The sequence below is a fragment of the Talpa occidentalis genome, unplaced genomic scaffold (assembly GCF_014898055.3).
Source record: "Talpa occidentalis isolate TD23 unplaced genomic scaffold, MPIMG_talOcc4v2.1 talOcc4.10, whole genome shotgun sequence".
NCBI classification, from domain to species: Eukaryota; Metazoa; Chordata; class Mammalia; order Eulipotyphla; family Talpidae; genus Talpa; species Talpa occidentalis.
Window position 1 is genome coordinate 10427915 of NW_023600993.1, and position 21234 is coordinate 10449148.

General features: G+C 57.3%; 1 protein-coding gene across 3 annotated transcripts; it reads right to left on the bottom strand.

The window, feature by feature from the left end:
* Nucleotides 1-100: 100 nt before the first annotated feature.
* On the bottom strand, nt 101-20708 carry CFAP100 (cilia and flagella associated protein 100). Of its 3 annotated transcripts, none has more exons than XM_054688106.1 (17): nt 20637-20708; nt 19615-19663; nt 17369-17446; nt 16618-16718; nt 14475-14667; nt 12808-12875; nt 12564-12727; nt 12265-12345; nt 11637-11818; nt 11268-11297; nt 11021-11189; nt 8347-8395; nt 8127-8278; nt 3329-3464; nt 2162-2367; nt 1172-1265; nt 101-278 (listed from the first exon to the last, which is right to left on the bottom strand). In XM_054688106.1, the coding sequence occupies exons 2-17, from the start codon at nt 19661-19663 to the stop codon at nt 165-167; spliced, it is 1866 nt and encodes a 621-aa protein (XP_054544081.1). In that variant the 5' UTR covers nt 20637-20708; the 3' UTR covers nt 101-164. The 3 variants fall into 3 exon arrangements, with proteins under 3 accessions (XP_054544081.1, XP_054544097.1, XP_054544069.1); XM_054688122.1 differs by having other exon boundaries at nt 12808-12933; nt 14545-14667; nt 19615-19722; XM_054688094.1 differs by having other exon boundaries at nt 19615-19722.
* Between the last annotated feature and the right edge of the window lie 526 nt (nt 20709-21234).

Sequence of the window (21234 nt, forward strand, 5' to 3'; positions counted from 1 at the left end):
AAGATACCCGAGAGACATGGAGTTTATTTCACACAGGTAAGGGGACCCGCAGCAGGAGCCCATGGGGGCGCAGCGACAGGCCGCACTGGGTTCCCCTGACCCAGCCCCGTCCCCGCTCCCTGCCTCCGTCCCCTGTGCTGTTAGCCAGGCCAGCGCCGCCAGGACTAAGTGAAGAAAAACAGCTGCTCCTCCTCTTCCTTGTCCATCGTTGCGGGCTCAGCCTTCTCCTTGATTTTCATGACTGGAGGCCGAGAGCGACACACCAGCTTTCTGCCTCTCTGCAGAGGAAGTGGACTCAGTAAGCCTTGCCCTGTGGCCTCGTCACACCAGAGGTGCTGCCCAGATGCCTGAATGCCAGACACCCCTGCCCTGGTGTGCCACTAGTAGCATGGCGAGCCCGGCCTCCCTGGTCACTCCAGGTCAGCCAGCCGACTGAGGGCTGGAGTTGTCAGAAACCACTCAGGAGCGTGTCCAGCATTTACCTAGGGTGCCAGCCCCAGGGTGTACGTGGGCAGAGGGGGAGGCACCCGATCAGAGGAGACTCCCTACCAGTTTACCACCCCTCCGTGGCATCATGGGAGTGCTCGTCTGCTCACGGGGAAGCCCACTGGCCTCATTTGTCCCTTGGGCGTGATGATCAGGCCCGGCCCACTGGGGACCACGTGTCCTGTTGCCAGAGCCCGTAGGCAAGTGGCCACCCCAGCTCATTCTCCATTGTGTAGGGCCCTGGGCACCAGCAGTCAGGGGGATCCCTAGTGATAGGTGACAAGCTTGGCCTGAGGTCTGACTGACTATAGATGGGGTGGGGGGTGGGGCAAAAGGCTGAGCTGTTGGTCCCGGCTCCGAGAGCCTGCACCTGAGCCGGATGGGGAGGGCACAGCCAGACCAGTGACTGCCCCAGCGTGTGTGCAGGCGACCTGGCGGCCCCAGGGAGACTTCTAGAGGACACAGGTCCAGGTGAGGAGTTTAGTCTCAAGGGGTGACGGCCCCGGGAAAGGGAGACCCTGCTTTTCCCTGACTTTGCTGTGATAGCCGGGCCCCCAGAACCTCAGCAGCAGGTCTGCAGAGGGGTGAACCAGGCTTGGCTGCAGGCACTCAGCCTGTCAGCGCCCCGTGCCTGCTGGTCTCTGGGCCTTGCCCCTGCCGCAGTTCCTCGGGCTGTCCAGCCTACCTTTTTCTTGATCTCAGCCTGGACGCGGGCCCGGGCCCGCTGCAGACGCTCCTCCTGCAGCACCTTCTGCAGCTTCATCTTCTCTTCCCGGATTCTGGGTGACAGATTAAAGACTGGAGGGGCCTGGGGAGCCAACACATCTCCACTGTGCTCAGCTGGGCCCTGGCCCCCCTTCTTGTGAGAAAACTCCCCACTCCTCTCCACCCTTCCCTGCCATGCCAGGGCCTTGCTGCTGCCCTGCTTCCTAGGGGTCGCAGCTCCGCCTCCAGGGGAGACCACCTATGGATCGGTCCTCATAGCCCCAGGGGCCCAGGTTCTAGATCCCTGAGCCACGACCCATGGCTTCCTCCACCACTCTGGCAGCCCAGGCCCCAGCACAGCCCATAGTCACGTCTCCTTCCGGTCTGTGCTTAGGGTCAAGCCTTTGCCCAGTGCCGGCCCGGAGCAGCGTGCTGGGAACACCAGAGCGCCTGTGCTTGCGGGAGGATCTTTGCAGATGCCTGGCCGTGAACCCGGCAGCCCTCAAGCCAAGAACTCACTTGTACCCGCTCGCCTGGGGGCTCCCCAGGGCTCCCCTCAGAGGGGGCAGCCCTCGTCTAGCATTCTGGCACTGCCGGACGCCTACCCCCGCCACTACGTTCTGGGCTTCCCGAGGCTCCGCCCTTCCTCCCTTGGGCTCTGGCAGTGCCAGCCACTCTTCCTCCAACCCCGCTCCCCAAATGGCTATTGCTGTCCCTTGTCCTAGGGCCCAGGGCTGTGCTGGCCACACCCTCACTGGCCACACCAGCCCCGAGTCCACATCATCTCCCGCTCCAAAAGAGGGGCTTCCCTTGTTCGGGCTGAATTTGGTGATCCCCCCTGGGGTCCCCCCAGCCCCTGGCTCCTGTCTCACAGCAGGGAGCTCTTTGAGGGCCCGGCTGTATCTGACCTCAGAGAGCAGGGTTGTGGGGGAGCCTCAGCCACAGGGCCCTCCGCTGCGGGGCGGCTCACTTTTTGCGCCGTTCCTTCTCCTTGGCCCTCTCGAACTCCTCCACCTTGTGCTGGGGCATGCGCTCCAGGTTCTCGAGCAGCTCATGCAGCTGGTGCTCAATGATGGTCAGCATCTGCACCGTGCCCAGGTTGGAGTCCTGCTGGGCGCCTATGCACTGCCGGTACACTGACAGCACCTTCTGGTTCAGGCTCTCCAGCAGCTTGTCCTGTGAGGTGGGCAGGCCTCCAGCGGGGTCACGGCCTGGGCCTGGCCTGCGACCCAGGGGCTTTGCTGGCACAAGGCGCACTTGCAGGGCAAGCAACGTGCACACCTGGACTTGGCTTGGCCAGAGCTACTGGATGCCTTTGCCTTCCTGTGGTCAACCAGGTCCCGGGTTCCAGGCCCCGGCGAGGCTCATGCCTGCACCTTGGTGTGCCACTAATGAGGCCCAGTCCCCTCCTGCAGGACGCCCTCCCCCCTCATCTGTACTGGCCGTGGCTCCCCACAGGCGCCAGCTTTCTGTGTGGCCCTGAGCAGATGAACCCCCTCTCTGGTCCTATTCTGACATTCAGAAACATTCAACACAATCTGCTGCACACAGTGGGCATGAGTATTAAAAGCAATAGCAGGTAAAAGGCTGTAGGCCAGGCAGAGGGTGCAGCCAGTGTCCAGTGGAGTCCAGCACAGGCTGGGACACGCTGCCTACCCAGCCTGCTGCCTGCCACACAGTAGGTAGGCCCTTAACAGGTATTTCAATGAGGTAGAAAGGCAGGCCCACACACATGCCCCAAGGGGTGCTGTCAGCCCCTGTTCCTGCTCCCAGAACATCCCTGACCTGTCCCCCTCAGAATTCTCTCGGCCTCCCACCTGGCGTGGGGATGTGCCTTTCTCCCAAGAGGGTCACCTCCTGGACACTGTGGTTAATGCAAGAAGGTGCATGGACATACATACACAGGCTGGCCTTGGTGGGGAACCAGGGCCTCCAGGGGTTGCCCAGGCCCACAGAGCCTGGAAGGTGGTGAGGGGCCATCAGCTGCCCCAGTGCCTCGGGCCTCGCTCCCACTCCTGCTGTCCAAGCTGCAGGCTCTGGGCCTCCTCGCAGCAGGTACCCATGAATGGCCCCCATTGCCTCCCCGGGGCCCTGGCCACCCACACTCGCTCTGTGCCTGCCACCCCGGGGGGCCTACCTCCTGACCACCCTTGTACTCGCCAAAGTGAAAGACTCGGGATTTGAGCTCCAGGTCGGCAGCTGTCTCCTCCTCCTTGGCAATGGACATCATCAGCGTGTTGATCCACTGCTTCAGCTGCTGGACCTCCCTGTCCCTGTGTGGGAGACCGCAGGCCCCTCACCTCTCCGAGCCCGCCCTCCTGCCACTGCCCTGAGGCCAGTGGGGCCAAGAGGGCAAAGTGACTGCGTACCCCAGGGCCAGAGATGCTGATGAGATCCCGGGGTAAAATTAAAGACCTTTAACCATCAACTGAAAGGAAAAATAACAGTTTGGTCGAGATATAATTCACGCACCACAAAATTCCTTTACAATGTACGACTCGGAGGTTTTTAGTATATTCAAGAAATTGCACAGCCACGCTGAAATCTGAGAAAATTTTCACTCCCCAGTGAAATCCTTGCCCCTTATAGCAGCAGTCCTCATTCTCCCCCACCTCTACTTTATGTCTCACTCCAGGACGTATCGCAAATGCATGATCACATAGTGTATGTCTGGCTCTCGGGTCATGCTTGCTGTGGCACGTCAGAACTTTATTCCTTTTTATGACCGAATAATATTCCATTCTATGGCTAGAGCACACTTAGTCTGCCCATTGATCCATTGATGGATGATTGGGTGCTTCTCCCTTTTGGCTCTTGGAAATAATGCTGCTGTGACCATTCACAGGTTTTGGTGAGGACATGTTTTCAGTTATCTTGGGTATATAAGAAAATCACAACAATCAAATTTTTAAAGAAATGATTAAAAAATTACAACCCTCTCCATCTCTGGCCGCTGCAGCAAGAGGACCCTCTACCAGGTCCATGCATCTGCAATGGATGGTTATTTGGAACTGCTCTAGCCTCGTCAAGAGGAAGGAGGAAGAGAGCATTGAACCCAGTAACCTCAATGTCTGCAATTGAGGTTGTGGGGCAGCAGCCACAGCAAAGGTGTGGTAGTGGTCATGAGAGGAGATCCAGCCTGCAAAAGCCTGCCACCTCCTACAGGCAGCCCACCATCAACCGAACCCCAGAGCCACCCTCAGCAGCATCTGGCACATGATGCACAAGAACAAGTATGACCCCAGCCTGCAAATGACTGCCTTCTGCAGGGCCAGCCCCCTCCTGCACAACCAGAAGCTTATGATGGGGAAAGGGAAGAGGACCTGCCTGCCCAAGAGGTCCTGAGTGCACTCCCCTCCCCCAGCTATAAAAACATCTACCGACTCCACCATAAAAAAGATGACTAATCTTTCACAATGGTTTCCCAAATGGGAATCTTGGCTTCGAACAGAATGGCTACTGTTTACAAGTCCTGGCCAGAGCAAGTGGGTGGACGTCTGGCCACTCGCCACCGGTGCCCAGGGGCCCAGAGGTAACCCTCCTCGCTGCCTCCCACGATGATTTCATGACTTCTCCCACCCCCACCATTTGTTGGTAGAACCTGTTGACTTCTGCCTGCAAATATTGAGGGTTTGCGCTTGCGCACTGAGTGCTGAGTGCCCCTCCTGGTCAGGTGCAGGCAAGGAGGTGGGCGGGCGTCGCTGCCCTTCCCTCTCCCGCTGCAGTGACTTGCAGAAGGTTGAAAGGGCCTGTGCCTTCCCAGTCCCCTCATTTCTTTGCCTTTCCCCCTTTTGAGAGCCAGATACTAGAAGCTAGGACATTCAAAAACAGTGTATGTGGGGAAAGTTGGAAAGTGACTGCACGCACTATCATAAAGCTGCAGTAATTGAGGCGCGAAATACCTATGAAAGAACAGGCAAGTAGATCCATGGCACGGGAAGGAGAGCCCAGAAGTAGACTCACGTGAAGACAGGCCAGCTGGTATCTAACAAAGGAGCAAGCGCAACGCAACCGAGCAAAGACAAGACTTCACAAATGGTGCTGAAACAACTGGTCGTCCGCGTGCCAAGAAATGAGGCATAAGTGCGGATGGTTTGGCGGAAGAAAGGAGAATGAACCTAGACACAGACTTCACACCCTTCATAAGAACTAGCTCAAGTGGCTCAGAGGCCAAAATGTAAAGTGTAAGACCATAAAACAAGCAAAAAGCAACATAGGAGAAGATCTAGTTGGTTGTGGACTTGCTAATGACTTTTTAGCTATAATAACCAAACTGATGATCATGAAAGAACTGATGAGCTAGACTTGGTTAAAATTAAAAGTGCCTGCTGGGGCCTCTCTGGTGGCACAAGGGGTTAAAGCACCGCACTATGAAGCAATCCATAGCCTCGGCAGCATGAGTTCGATCCCTGGCCGGCAGGGAGCAACCCACACAGTGCAGCAGACCTCTCCTGCCTCACCCGCTGCTCCCCTCAGCAGTGTACTTAGGTCAATCTGCCTGTTCTGTTCCCCGCTCTGTCTCTGGTGAATCCTCTCACCCCCTGCATCTCTGGCCTGTACCCCAGCTCTTGTATGCATAAATAAATAAAATCTTTAAAAACAAATAAAAGCACCTGCTGTAGGAAAGGCGGTGTCAACAGAATGAGAAGCCACAGGCGGGGAGAAAATATTTGCAAAATACATATCTGAGAAAAGATTTTTGCCCACAAAATACAAAGCACTCTCAGAATTTAACAAGAAAATGAACAACCCAGTTTTAAACATGGGCATAAGACCTGACATCACCAAAGAAGGTACACGGATGGCAGAGAAGCGTGTGGATTGTTCCACACCGTGTCAGGGAAACTCATGTTCAACAGTGGCCCCTGCAGCCCACCCGTTAGAATGGCCTTGTCCTAACCACCCGCCAGCTCCTCTGCCGGCGAGGAAGCAGAGCAACGAGAATGTTCATATATTGTCACTGGGACCGTAAAGTGGTTCAGTCACTTTGGAAGAAAGTTGGGCAACTTCTGAAATTAAACATACATGCTGTTACCACACAGTCCAGCAACCTGCTCCTTGGTATTTACCCCGAGGGGTTGGGTAAATAATGAAGCCTGAGCGTGGGTATTTATAGCGGCCTCCTGCCTGACTGCCAGAACTCCGGAGCAACCAAGGTGTCTGAGGGAAGAGGTAAGGTGGGGTTCACGCAGACAATGGTGTATTGTCTCGCACTGGGAGGAAGGGGTGAGCAGGTCACGTCCTGGGGGTGTCTGCATGCCTGGGGGTGTCTGCGTGGCGTCTTTGGAGAAATGCCTGTTCAGATCCCCTGCCCAGTTTTTAACCAGGTGGGTTTATTTTTTGTTGTCCTCGAGTTGTATTAATTATCCGTACCTTTTGGACCCTAACCCCTTGTCTGATGTGTGTCTGGCTTGGAACTACCTTCTCTCATCCAGCAAACAGCCTTCCTTCTTTTCCCTGTGCAGAAGTGTTTTAGTTTGGTGTTGTCAGGAAGAGACAGTAGGAATTGGTACAATTTCTTAAATATTTGATGGAACTCACTGGTAAACCCATGTGGGTCTGGTGGCTTCTGTTTGGGAAGATTATTCAAATTCTCGTAATAACTGGGCCTATTTGGATTATTTCTTTACTGTATCTATATATTTTTTAAAGATTTATTTATTTATGCATACAAGAGCTGGGGTGTAGGCCAGAGATGCAGGGGGTGAGAGGACTCACCAGAGACAGAGTGGGGAGCAGAACAGGCGGATCTACTGAAATACACTGCTGAAGGCACAGCGGGCGAGACAGTAAACTCAAGCCCTCTCACTTGGAGGAAAAAAAACTTTTGGCGTGAGAGTGCTAGCCTTCATGGACATTAAAGACAAGTGGGCTGTGACTCCCAGGGGAGTGACATGGTGGCGCTCTCAGAGGTGGCTCAGCTGTGGACGCAGCCCAGCTACCTGAGTGAGGACTGCAGTGCACAGCCCGCCAGGTGCTGCTGGAGGTGTGCGTGTGCATGTGCTCACCTCATGGGGTCTCGGAATCTGGGAGGCCGCCCGCCTCTCCCAGCTCATCTGTGTGTCTTTGCAACCTCCCAGCTTTCTTGGAAATAACCTTTCCTAGGAGCTGGTGACTTCACATCTCTCTGGAGACTCCTCACAGGAGGCCCCAGTGGCAGGTAATGGGCCAGTGAGATCTGGTGGGTACTCAGAAATAGACTCCCCCATGGGGCAGGAAGCCTTGGGCCGTCTCCCCACCTCAGGATATTGCACCTGCTTTCCTTCCACCTCTCCCCAATGTGGCTGGCTTTTCTCTGCCCTCGGGAAATGTCCAGCTCAAGTGACACCTTCTAGAATCTCCCCTGCCCTCTCCAGTGTGCCGCCTCCCTCCACTTCAGCGCCCTTCTCTTACTGCTCTCATCATTTTCTTCCTGGCGCATATGAGCAACTATAAGTCAAATCTGTGGCCCTGTAGAATGGTAGATCCATGAGGCAGGGCCTTGCCTTATCCTTGAGGGCCTAGACCCAAGGCTGACCCCAAACAGGTGCTCGGTCTGTGGGGAGTGAACAGTTGGTTCCTTCCTCCCAACAGGCCTCACTTTGTGCCCCTGCCCAGCCCAACTCTCCGGGGGCTGGTGTCAACAGAACACCTCAGGGTACAAGGTCCTTGGCAATGTCCTCAGTGCAGGCTGCTCTAGGTGGAGATGGACCAGTGGCTCCACCCACCTACCCTATCCCTGCTCCCAAATCCCCTGGTCAAGCTGTCTCTCCAGAGCCAGGCCTATACGACTTCAGATGGAGTTTTCCAGAGAAGCCAGGGCAAAGCCAGGGCCATGGTGTATGTGTGTGGTGGGGAAGGCACCGCTCCCAGCACCGTGGGGGCCCCAGGGTGACAGCCAGGGATGGGGCCCATCTCCCACTGGCCTGGAGCAGGGGGGGCTGTCCAATACCCACATGCGATTCTGGGTGTTTCTCAGGGTGAATTTCAGCTCTTCCAGCGTCTCTTCCATCTCCTGGGTGTTCTGGATCAGCGAGAGGTTCTGCTCCTCCAGCTTCAGGAAGATGTCCAGAAGCTGCTGGGGCTCCGTGAAGTACAGCGCCAGCTCCTGCAAGCAGAGCTCGGTGTGTGACCGCCGCGCCCGCCCTGCAGCCCCACCCCACGTGGCCCACTGACCTCCTCCTCGCTGTCCTGGTCGTCCTGCACCGACGGGGCAGAGTTGGACCTGCTGAGAGACACAAGGTCGGGGCGCTGCCAGCAGCCTTGCAGGCGCAGGGCGGTGAGCATGGTCTTGCCCCTCCCGGTGGTTCAGACACCCCGGGCCCAGGCGGAGGCACCAGCCTTGGGTCCCGAAGCCGGGCCAGGGCATAGTTTCAAAATTCAGTTGGCTCATCTCAGTCAAGTTGGAATGAAACTTGCCTTCTCTCCTGCTGCCCTCTCAGCCACCATGTCCCCCTCCCCACCCATGCTCGCTCTCTAGGTGCTACCTCAGGGCCTTGGCACTTGAAGCCCCTACCGCAGGGCTGTGCCTCCTACTTTGCCCTTCTTTCTCTAAGACCCACCCTTGGAGACTGTTCTGCCTACCTGCCCTGTCTAGATCTGGCCTTGGCCTTTGTCCTGGAGGGCCCCACTCGTAGCTGGTGGGTGACAGGGCCTCACTCAACCCTGAGCACCCACAGGGCCAGGGACTTGAGTGGCCATCGGTGCAGGAAAGGCCGTGTGGCCCTTGAGGACTCGGCACGGGGCTCCAGAAGGCCCGTGATCTCACTGCTAAACCTGCCTTCACGGCCCCTCCTGTCCTCCTCAGCCTGGATTCCTGAGCTGGGCGTGCAGATTCTGCGGGCCGAGGCGCTGCAGGTCAGGCTCATGGCCAGAGGACCCGAGGCCCGGGCGAGAGACTCCAGGCCCTGACCGCTGGAAGTGGAGAGGCGTGCGTGCAGAGCTCTGAGGGGGCCCTGGAGGTCTTCCCAGAGGAGGGGCCACAGCGACAACTAAATCACCCACCAGGGCTTCGCTTCACACCATCATCCATGCAGGCGCCCATCTGACAAATGAGCTCAGAGTCACTGGCCAGGGTCCTCGGCAGAGCGTGGCTGCCCCATACGCTGCCCTTCTGGGAGTCCGTCCTCCGGATGCCTTCTGGAGCCTGGGCTGACTCGGCCGCCACTTGCCCTCTCAGTTCCTTATGCACCCCATGACTGTGCCAACACGGCTAGTAATGGAGGGGCCTAGCTCAGGCTGGGTCTGGGTCTGCTCTGAGTGACTGTCCCAACACAGGGGCCTGCGGGCGTGCTCCGGGGCTGAGGGAGCAAGCTCACCTAACCTCCTCTAGCCTGTGCAGCACTGAGCTGGAGACAAGAGCCCAGCAGCAGGAGGTGTGGGCTCATGGCCCTGGCAGGTGCCTAGTCCCTGGGTATAACGCATAAAGGTGAAATGAGCTTGGAAACTGGGGGTGCTTGGGGGTCCTTCCAGCCTTGGAGCATCAGTTTGGGATATGGGAGGATAAATATGAAGAAAATCTAAGGGTGTGGAGCTCAGGAACAGATTGGGGGCAGAATCCCCGGATGGGGTCACAGAGCATGGTGGAAACAGAAGGGGAGAGGATGGAGCACATAAGGGATGAGAAACTATAGACCCCATGAAGAAGAGTGAAGGGGGCCCTGAGCCCCCAGATCACAATTCCCCCTCCCACACCACCACCCTTCTCCAAGGGCATAAACCATAAAGCTTCCAGAAGCAATCATAAGAAAATATTTTAGTGGACTTCTAGGCTGCAGAGATTTCTTTAGCAGGACACTGAATGAAACACCCGTAAAGACTGATAAATTTAACCCAAAAGAGAACATTGAAAGAGTAATGAGGCAAGACCCAGACTGGGCAAAGGGCCTCTACACTCACTACCAAGAGGACTGACATCCAGAACGTAGGAAGAGCACATGGACACCAGAAGAAAAAGGCCAAGGATCCTACACAATGGTACAAAAATCAGGGTCTTCGAAGGAGGCGATCCAGGTGGCCACCATATTTGTCACGAAAATGTCAGTAATACCAGAATGAGGTACCACCCTCCCTGTGCTAACCCCTTCTTAATGTTTTGATTCCTGAGGCCTTGCTGACTCCAGAGGAGCTGCCCCTCCCAGAGGGAGCCTAGAGGGAAGGAGGGGGCCAGACCACCCCGAGCCACACCCCCACTCTCCTGGGCTACTGTTTGCATCACTGGCTGGCAGGCCCCAGGAGAGAATAAGGAGGCAGTGACGCCAGGGCCTCTGGGCCAGCAGCCTGGCTGGGTGGGGGCTGGGAGGGGTGCGCAGGAATTAGGGGGTGACATATCTACAGAGTAGTGATTTTTATGCATGATTTTCCTATCAAAAATTTAAATTAAAAAAATTTCAGGGAGGGAGAAGTACCCAGGAGGGAGCCAACAGCAGGTGGGTAGGTGGAGGGGCTGGGTTTGTAGTGGCCCGTGGATCTTTGCGTTTTGTCTCTCATTGTGTTTTTTTCAGATCTGAACATAACTCGTTTATATCTGGACGATTTATATAAAGACCCAGACTTCTGGCTTCTTTTGAAAGGCCCTGGAGCTCTGGTCCCCCCAGGCAGCATCCCTGGCCATGGGGGGGCTGAGTGGACCCAGGGCCTGCTGCTCAGGATGCCGTCTGACACCCTCACCTAACTGATCGACACTTAACTGTCCACTGGCACCAAGTGGGCCACCCCAGGCTTCAGTTTACTGAATCAGATAGAAAATGTAAGTCAGCGATACCCTCCAGGTGGGGAACAGCACCATCTCCCCATTCCCCCCAGGGACCTGGTCCATCCAGGCTGGTGCCTCTTATCTGGAGTCACTCACCTGTCGAGGTCCAGCCTGCTGGGCATGCTGCCCCGGCTGCCCTGCCTGCTCCGGCTGCTCTGGCTGCTCTGGCTGCCCTGGCTGCCTTGCTGGCCGCTGCTGATGCTGACCACGACCTGCCCCATCCGTACCCCCTGATATTTTAGGAACTTCTTTGGGTTTGGCCACTCTGGAGGAAGCAGAGGAAGGGTAGCCACGTGTCCCAGTCCAGGGGAGGAGGCCCCCCCAGCCTGGGGCAGCATTGTACCTCGGGTGATCTTGCTCTTCGTGTTTGTTCCTACAGGAAGAAAAGGAGGGGTCTCAGATAGCCTTGGCTGGAGCCAGACCTCCATGATACTGCCAGGGGACACGGGGTGCCTTTGGACCCTCCCCTCAGCTGCAGCTGCAGGAAGACACAGGTGACTGGGAGGGAAGCCCCTTGGGTTTGAGTTGAGATTTGGCTCTGCTTGCGGAGAGCATGCCTGGACTGAGCCGTGGGGGACTACGGGGCAGCCGCTGCCCCTGGCTGGGGCTCTGAAAGCTCCAGGAGGAGTGCAGTCCATGGGCTGGATGCCCCCTGCCAGCTGGTGCAGGGTCTAGGTGCACCCAGGTGCACCTGCCTGCTCCTTCCTGCTACCTTTGTCCCCTGGTGCAGAGGGCACAGAGCTCTCTTGGCTGTCCCCAGAGGTCTCCTTGGCCTTTTTCAGAGCCAGACGCTTCTTCTCATGTTCTTCCAGCCACTCCTTGGGTGACAGCTTGTATAGGAAATCCTTGTAGATCTTGTAATGCTGCAGATTGTCTTCAAATTTGGAGATTTCGCTAGGCCGGGGGAGGGGGAGGGGGAGGTTGGGCTCTGCCTGCTGGGAGGCTCTCCAGCCAGCCAGGATCGCCAGTGCCTCCTGGTCAAGCCAGGATAGGCCCAGGAGCACTGAGCTGCCAGAGACGGGGTGCCTGCCCTGCGGGGTCCACCAGGGGTAAGCCTCCCTCCCTTCTATGAATTTCAAGTTGCGGTCGGCCCGGGGACTCTGTGTCCCGCCCCCACAAAAGGTTGAGGCCGGGGTCCTGGTGGTGTGGTCTTGTAAAGCCACAGCTCTCTCTTGGCCTCAGTCACTTCATCTGCGAAATGGGCAGCAGCATCCCAAAAGGCTTTGAATCCCTGAGATGTTTGATTTTTGGAGGTAAAGTGATGAGATTTTCGTGATTTGGGGCTCCCCTTAGCTACGGGAGAAGTAATGGAGGGAAACCTAGGGACCCTCTGACCTCACCTTTTGATATTCATGATCTGGGTGGTGAGATCTCGGATCTCAGAGATTTTCTCCATCTTGGCTTTGGTCTCCTTCTCAGCCCTGGGGGTGCGATGGGGGCAGGGAGCCCCTTATTGAAGAGGAGCATCCACACTGCTCTCAGACTGGCCAGAAGTGGGACGTGTGGGGGGTCGGGGGCCAGGTTGGGATCAGGGGCCGGGCGGGATCAGGAGTCAGGGACCAAGGGCCAGGTGGGGCCGGGTGGTGTGCACAGGCCCCCCACATTGTGGGAGGCTCAGCAGGCCCCGGGCTGCACTCACACTCTCATCGCCTGCACGGAGCTGCGGTCATTTTCTCTGAGGAACTCATCGAAGAGGGCCGCATCCTTCTCTAGGGCCTTCTCGGCCCGCTGCAGCTGCGCCTCTTCCTTGGATGCCAGCACCTCCAGCCGCTGGATCTCGGACTGCTTCATATCCACGGCATACTGAGGGCCACCAGAGTGGGGGTCAGGCAGCCCATTCACTGGGGACCCGGGGTCCCCCCACAGCGTGCAGCCGCGCCTACCTGGAGGAGGAAGGCCTGCCGCTTCTCTTTGATGTAGTCGTTCATGCTCTCGGTTTCTATGCTCTTTTCTGCAACCAGAGGAGGAAGACATCTGGGGGACGGGGTGGGCAGTGGGAGAGACCCAGGCTGGGGCCAAGAGGGGCACAGAAGAAGGAAGCGTGTGCACTCCAGCGCAGAGCTCCGCTGCGAGCCGGGGCCACAGAGCGGTCTCCAGCCACAGGAGACACGACTCAGCACACGTTCCAGTCTCCAGGGCTGGAGACTGGGTGGGGGTGATCCTTCCATATGTCTGCCTCAAGTAGCTCTTTTCCCATCAGGCATGAGACACCCTTGCCCTGGAAGCTCCTCCCTCCCTCCCTGACCGGCGGCTTGAATAATGGAAGGCCTACTGTCCAGGACATGAATGGGGACAGTGAGAAAAAATGTATGATCTCAAATTGGGGTGTTCTAAGCCCCCAGGGCCCTATTTTGGCAGCAACTAAGTCTGCACTGTCAGAGTCTCAGCCAGGCAGGAGGAAATTCAAGTGGACATCAGCATCCCCTTCCAGGGTACAAGCAGGGGGGGCAGCGAAGTGGGGCCAAGGGCCTTGGGGCCTCTTCCCCTGTCTTTCTGGAGAAGCCCAGCCGTTCCCGAACTCTGGAGTAACCCAGAGCTGTGGGAAGCACCATAGAACCATGTGGCTCTCTGCCCTGTCTCTCAAATCCTCTCAGAAGAACCCACTGTGGAGCCGTTTTAGTTCTAGTCACCAGGTCAAGAGTCCAGCTTGGCCCCTGCCAGACCTGGACACCTTGGAGAAGGCCTGCCCCAAGGTCACCCAGGTGCTCACTGGAAGCCAACACCGAGACACTGATGAGTCTTGTGCCCACACCCGCTGGCCCAGCCGCTCCATCAGACACCATCTGCAGCGCCAGGTCTTGGGAGTCAAGGCAGAAACTTGAAACTTGCTGTGCTGCTCCCCACCCCTCCCCACCCCAACTCTGCACACCAAGGGCAAAGCTCAGGGCTTCCTCCTCCAAAACAAGAAGTCACACAGTCACGTGCCTCAGCAGGGGAGACTGGGGCTTCCCTTATCTTTACGCTCACATCCAGCACACCTGTCCTCCCCCGGCGGCTTCTTTCTGGCTTAATGTTATCATCCCTGGGGGCGGTAGAAAATTATTGTGTATTCAGGATGTCAGATTTCCTACTGGGTGAAAAACTAGTTCTTCTCTGTGTGCTGCCTGAGGACTTTGAATCTCACAACCCCTGCGTGCGTGCGGTTATCAGGCAGGGGCGGGAGTGCAGTGTAAGGGGTGCCCTAGCTCGCCTGGAAAGGCGAAGCCATTAAATGTTACAGCCGAGATCTGGACCCACTGAACCTCCTCCTGGTGCGTGTGTTTACCCCGAGGCCAATGCCTGTGTTTTATACACCGTCCAGCCTGCTTTCCCTGCGCAGCCCTCATCCAGAATGCGTGCAATAGCCGCCTCAGAGCTTTGAGATTTTCTGTCCACCTGAAATGGACCTTTGTGCCCATGTGCAGCAGGGGCCGGGCACAGAAGGACCCTCTTCCCCACCGTAGGGCAAGCACGTAAAAGTACTGCCCGTACATAAAGGGCAAAGAGCCAGCGGGTCTGGGTTGTGATGCCCACTGCCCCCACGGACGCCCCCACGGAGGGCAGGCGGCACCTTTGGTCATGGAGAGCATCCAGGCAGCTCTTTCACGGGAGCTGCTCAGCTGCTCTGCCTCGGCGCGCACCTCTCGCTCCTCCATCTCGTCCTGCAGCTGCAGCTCGCGCCGCAGGCCGGTGAACTTGGCCGACACTTTGGAGGAGTAGGTCATCTTCTGGTGCACCCCCAACTTCCTCTTCTGCTCCCGCTCCTGGGTGGAGTCAGGTGGGGTCAGGTGGGGCCAGCCTCCCAGCCACTCCCTAACCCCCGCAGCCCTCCCCCCTCCTCTGTGCCATCACCTCCTCCTGCACATCCTGGGTGGGGTGTGCACACTCTGGGGAGCAGTGCACTTGGGAGAAGTGCCCGGGAGCTGGGGGTACACATGCATCACATGGAGAAGGCTGGGGAGCTGTGTGCCTGTGAAGCACCCTGGGGTCCTGAGTTCAACTGCCCAGGGGAAGAGAGGGCAGAGGGCAGGAGGGGCCAACTGAGGTGCAGGCAGGCCTCCAGCTGAGGTGCCAGCGGCCCCCTCAGATGAGCATTCCACATCGGTAGTGCAGGGACAGACTCACTAAAAGATGCTTTTCTTCCTTGCTCTGAAATTCACTTATCTGAATATCTGGTGATCAGCTAAGTTCAGGGTCGAGATCTTCTGAGCCACGCTCTGGTCAGTGCTGGCTGCAAGCTGGTCACTGGGGGTCTCCCCCACCCACCTAGTTTTCTCAGCCTGCTTACCTTGGGCCCCAGAGTTCCATCCTGACCCAACCCTTCACTTGGGAGGATGCAGGATGGGGTGGTGAGGGGCTCTTCTTGGAGGCCCTAGTGGGGTCTCTGGTTGCAACTGTGCCCCACCCCTCCTGTGTGCAGACCCTGGGGGTCCACACATCCCTTGCTGGCCTGGCCCCCAGTCTGCCCATTCCAACAGGCCCCACGTGGACCCTGCGTTGGTGGCCCTGCGGTGGTTGGGAAAGAAGGCTACTTAGGGCAGAGTGTCTGTTGCAGGACCCAGGCTGATGGTTCTATCTCATGCTCATGTATATGACAAAGTCTGTAAGATGCCACCTGCAAATACCCCAGGGGTAGAAGGTCCCAGTTTGTAAGCAGTGGCGGCTGCTTGGGGTCAGGGTGAGGCAGTGCTGGGGCAGGAGGGGCTGTGGCGTGGGGCTCTCGGGGAGGCAGGGGTGGTCCTGGAGCAGGGCCAGGCTGGGGGAGGAAATCCAGCCCTACTGGTGGAGAGAAAGGCTCCAGGACAATGAGACAGCGGCCATGACTCCACTCCAGGCCTCCTGTGGCTCTGTGTGAGCCAGAGCCTCTTCTGGGGGTGGTGCGTGGAGGGAGGGGGAGACCCCCATGGTGGCCCAGCCCCCAGTTTGCAGGTCAAAATCAGGGGGTTGTGCATTTCCACAATGTGGCTGTTGGGGTCACCTTGGGAGCCGCTGCTCTAAGGAATTTCAGAGGCCTGAGTCAGTGGACAGTCAGCCCAGGAGGGGACTCAGGATGCTGGCCTTGCCCTGTGTCTGGGCGTGTGTCCCAAAAATGTGTCCTGGAAAGTGCCAGGGAGGCTGCAGTGAGGCTGGCTCTGCTGTGCTGTGCTTCCAGGGAGCGGGCTGTCTCAAGACCAAGTAATGAGTCCTCAGGATGGGGAGAGAGGACAGACTATGTTGGGGTGCAGACAAGCACCAGGGGCCCTGGGACACACATGCCTGTGCCCATGCCTGTGTGTACCTGTGGCCATATCTGTGTATACCTGGCATCCAAGAATCCCAATGAGAGGGGACCACAGGAGAAGTAGGGGCTGCCTGGGGGGAGGTGAGAGGGTCCCTGAGGCCTGAGGTGGGCTTTGGGGGACGGGGGCGTCTCAGGAGGGGATAGCGTGAAGGTGTAGTGGCTGAGGCTGTGGCCTCTGAAACTCCAAGAAGCCCACCCTAACAAAGGTCCAGGAAACAGTGGGGACAAAGTCCCCACTTTATGAGGAAAAGGTAGCGAGCTGGGAGTCAGGCAGAGGCTCAAGTTTACTTTGCAGGAAACGGCATTATTGACTGTTCTAGAGCGAGAAAGGGGCCCGAGGAAAGTGCTCTTCGGAGAAGGGCAATCTGGCTGCTGCTATTGGGGGGGTTGGGGGCGCGGGGGACGGGAGCAGGCCTCAGTCCCGGATACTCACTGCGTGAGTTTTATTCCACTCCTGTTCTCTGATCACGAAGAAATCCAAGTCCCCGGACATGTGGAAAGGATTGGCTGAGGGGTCGGGGACAATCGCAGGCGCTGGGGAGGAAGACGACGCATTGGACAGCCAGCTCGGGCAGCTTCCGGGACAGCACAGGTGGGCAGCAAATGTTCTCCTGGATCTAGCCATGCCTGAAGTCCACCCTTGGGCCTCCCAGCTCCCTAAGCTCACCTTTCTGGTCTAACCTATAGAAGTTGGGCTTCTGTTTCTGGCACCTGACGAGATCTCACGAAGACTCCCTCCTGTGCCTGTGACCCTGTCTTCCCTCATTTAAAAAACCAGGACTCCCCACTCCAGAGAGGAGGGAAGTGATTGTAAGTGGTGGAGCTGCCGGCAGGAGCCTGCTGACGTGAGGCTGAGGCGCCTTCCTGCAGGGGCAGCGGGTGTCCTGAGAGACCAGGCTTTGCCTTTGCAGGAATCTCTATGAAGCCCCGAGGGAAGTCCGAGCTTGGGCGTGTGCTAGGCAAAGGGCCTGGGGCCTGGAGCAGCAGGGCAGAAACTTAGCTGCCATGAACCCCAGTCCAAGAACCCTGCTTGGTTTACATTCCTGCTTTTTCAGGCACCAGTCTCCCAGCAACTCATGGAGAAAAGAGCGTTTCCCTCTGCCCTGTGCCGTGGCGCTGGGTCTGCAGCTGGAGAGGCTTTGCCTTCCACCAACTTGGATGTCAGCTCCTGGCTCCAGAATTACCTTTGTCTTTTTTCCCATGTTTCTCTTGTTTTTCTTCAGCGACTGACGAGCTGTTGTCTATGGGGTCCCGGATGTTTTCTGCAGAGACACGAAAGTGAGGGCCGTGGCCGGAAACACTCAGCCCCAGCCTCGGCCTCCCGCCTGGCCGCCGAGTGCACTGGGCAGAGAGAGAGGAGAAGACGGAGTGAGCAGAGCACAACGGGCTACAGCGGAGGGAGGCCTATGGCTGCTTTGGTGGTGGGAAAACTAGGCTAGCCACACCTGAGGGGAGAAATCCGGAATGGTGAAAAAATAAACAAGGATGTAAAATAATGATACATCACTAGTAACAAAGAACACAAAAGAAACCTAAAAATCTTCTAGCTTCCAGATAATACGTTACAATATAATAAATAAATAAATAGCCCCTTAATCACCAGCTCACAGCTTCCAGCTGTTTCCCTTTCTACTGCTTCTTGGCTGTGGTCAATTTAGATGAGTTGTTTTCCAGTGTCTGCCTCCCTTGCCACAGCACGGGCCGGGGGAGGGCCCTGAACTCTCACACCTGCGCACAGGTAGCTCTTAACACGTGTTTATGAATGAAGAGCAAACCAGGGCTCATTCCTCTGATGTCCAATTCCAGCCAAGACCCCCACCTCTCGTCCTGCTCTCTGGGCATCTCCCTCTGTCAGGCCTCACCCCCTAGGAGCCCACCTAGGCCTTGGGAGGGGGCGGGTGCAGGAGCAGTAGCAGTGGAGACGCAGGCGGCAGCACCAGCGACCCAGCTCCTGTGTGCACCAGGCAGCTGCTGAGCCCGGGCGTTTCTCCCACAGCTCACAGGAAAGACGGGTCGCTCCCGATTCACAGCAGAGGACTCCGAGTCTGAGAGGGGTCCACTCCACCAGGTAGGTGTGACTCCAGTGCCCCGCCACCCTCCCTGTGGGTAGCGCTGGGGTGCAGAGGCCCTGTTTGCACCTGGCCCGGACTCAAAACAGCGTTCCAAGGTCCTCACCTCTTCACCCCCGGGTGCCTGTCTGCCTCGCCCCCAACTTAGTTTCCCCAGCTCCTGCAGCTGAATCTGGAATGTTGGGCTCAGCAATCAGTCTGGCCAGTGGGCCCCACCCAGGACTTCTCCTGCCTGCCCGGAGCAGTGTCTCTGCTCACCCCAAATGCCCTATGTCCGTGCACTTGGCTGCACCTGTCTGGCCTGGTTTCCTCCCAGATGCAAGCACCCCCATCCCAGTTCTGGGGCCCCCTGTTTGCTTGTCACCTCCAAGGAGATGATCCACTCAGTCTCAAAGGTCATGGGCATCCCTAAGTAGCCAAACCCTCTGGTGAATCCATAGAGTTTATACAGCCTTCAGCTGTCTTGTGATGGCCCAGTTATGTTGCATTGTTGTTGTTGTGTGTGTGTTTAGAGTTTATTTATTTGTGAACATTTTGAAGCTCTCTTTTTGGAGAGGGGACCCTATTCTGGGCTTCATTTTTGCAATTTACTCTGGAGCAGAGCAAGAGACAGGCGAGCCCGCGAGTCACAGCGGGACAAGCTCACAGCAGCAGGCGCGGGGGGCAAACCAGATGCCCTGCACCAGCTGAATCAATGCCCTATACCCACACTCCAGGGCTACCCCTCTGCACAAAACACAAAAAGCATAGCTTCCACTTGTGAGTGCGCCATTCATGTGTGTGGCCTGGGGACCTCCTTGCTAGTCCAGGACAGAAGCCCTGACTACAGCAAAGTGGAGAAAGGCCACCTCCAGAGAAGCGCCTTCCCTAAGTGCCATGGGGTAAATGGTGTCCCCCCCCCCCATTAATGTTTTGGAATATTTGATATCCTAATACCCCCAGAACGTGACCCTGTTTGGAGGCAGGGTCCTTGCTGCTATCATGAAGGTGGGGTCACACTGGAGTAGGGGGAGACCAAGTCCAATGTGACATCTGTCCTTATAAAAAGGGAGACAGACAGACACAGGCTGAAGACTGCCAGCAAACCGCCAGAACCAGGAGAAAGTCCTGGAACAGATGCTCTCTCACAGTCCTCAGAAGAAACCAACCCTGCCAACGATTTGCTCTTGAGCTGTGAGGCAGGTGCCTGCAGTTCAGGCCCCAGTGCAGGGTGGCCGCTGTGACAGCAGCCCTGGGAACCCACCGAGTGATCGCCCTCCGGGCCTGATTTGGAACCGCCTTAATCCCTGAGGAAGTCGAGCTCTCCCTGTGCTGGCCCCCAAGGTGTCTTTGACTCTGAGACAGCCCAGCCCAGTACTTACTGTTGTAATTCCTGTTCTTGAAGACCAAAGGCAGCAGTGGCCTGGACATCTGGGCAGAAGAACAAAGGCTTGTTGCAAAGCTTGACCTTGGCTAAAGGAGATTCCAACCTGGGGAGCAACACAGGGCTTGAGCCGGATGGTCCCCCCACCACTGCTCTCCTCGCCTGCCTCCGGGTGGTTGAGGACATGGTGGCCATTGCCAACCATGTGGCCGGCACCTGCAGCTCCCTGCCTCTCCCTTCCCGCATTCCCCCCACTTTCCCCTCCTTGACTTGGTTCTAGCTGCCCTGCCTAATCTGTTCCTTGCAAGATCATGCTGACCTTGGTCTGCTTGCTGACGTTTGCATTTGTGACCACCCCCCTTCACCCTTCAGAGAAGCCTTCCCTTACCAGCCCACCCAAAGTGGTTTCTTTGTCCCCACTCCCATAGGACCTCACTTTATTCTCCTCAGTGCAATTACCCAAGATTTCATTGATCACTTAAGAAAAATCAGTTTATTGACCATCTCCCCCTAGAGTCTAAGCTCCTGCAGAACAGGGGTCTTTTCTGAGCTCAGCGGATGTGCTCATCCTGCCCCTTGGTTACTACCCCCCCCGCATGAGTTTTCATTTTGGAGAGGAAGCAGCAAGGTGTGCAAAGCCCCCCAGCCAGGAGGGGCTGCAGCTGGGATTCCAGCCCCAGATTCCTTGAGGCTAAAGCTCTAGTTCCTGCAGCCACATTCCTGCTGCTGTGCTCAGGGAGATGAATCGCAGACCAGAGAGGCTCTGGTGAGCCCCTCCAAGACCCCTGACACCCCCAGCTGGGCCGGCACTTGCCCAGGGGTCATATAGGCAGATTCCACCAGGCAGATGTGGAGGTTTAGCTACACGGCTAAGTGCTTATAGAGCAAGTATAGCAGCGAGGGAGGAAGGGCTGGGGGTCTTGCAAAGAGGTCTTGAGAGGGGTGCCCGAGGGATTCGCTCCGGACACAGAGCGCACCCCGACCCGCGCGCCCCCGGCCAGGAACCCCAAGTGCACCCACCGTCCCCACGCGCCAGAGATTGCTCGGAAGCTTCCGCGGGGCAGTTCCCAGCTCCAAGCTCGGGGCCTTAGGTTTACGTTGCCAGGGCAACCATTCTCCAAGCGGCAGCGGCCCTGACGTCACAAAGGCCCGGTAGTGTGGATGGGGCGGGTGGACCGCGGGGTCCCAGCGCCCAGAAGCTCGGGGTTTCGCCGTCCCAGTCCCGGGGTGGGGGCTGTTTGAGCTCCAGCCGGCTACAGAACAGCGCCCCGCCCGGGATGGGGCCTGGTGAAGGGCAGTTTCCCTCCTCAGACGTTATTCTGTATTCCTCCGACTCTTTTGCTTCTATTCCTTCTTCATTTATTTGTTCCTCCTGTGCCAGGCGCCGAGGGGGCGGGGGCTGGCACTCGGAATACATGTGGAGCAATAATAGACCTGGCCCTTTCCTGGGGAGTGATGTGCCCTTCTCGAGAGGGTCGATAAAGCGTGATCCTGGGACCTGCCACAGCAGAAACGCGGGAAACCCTCAGAAAAGCAAGTGTTCAGGTTCAGCTCCTGAGTCAAACCCGGGGTTGCAGTAAACCTGGCACGTGCTCCCCATGCTGCCAGAGGTCGGGGA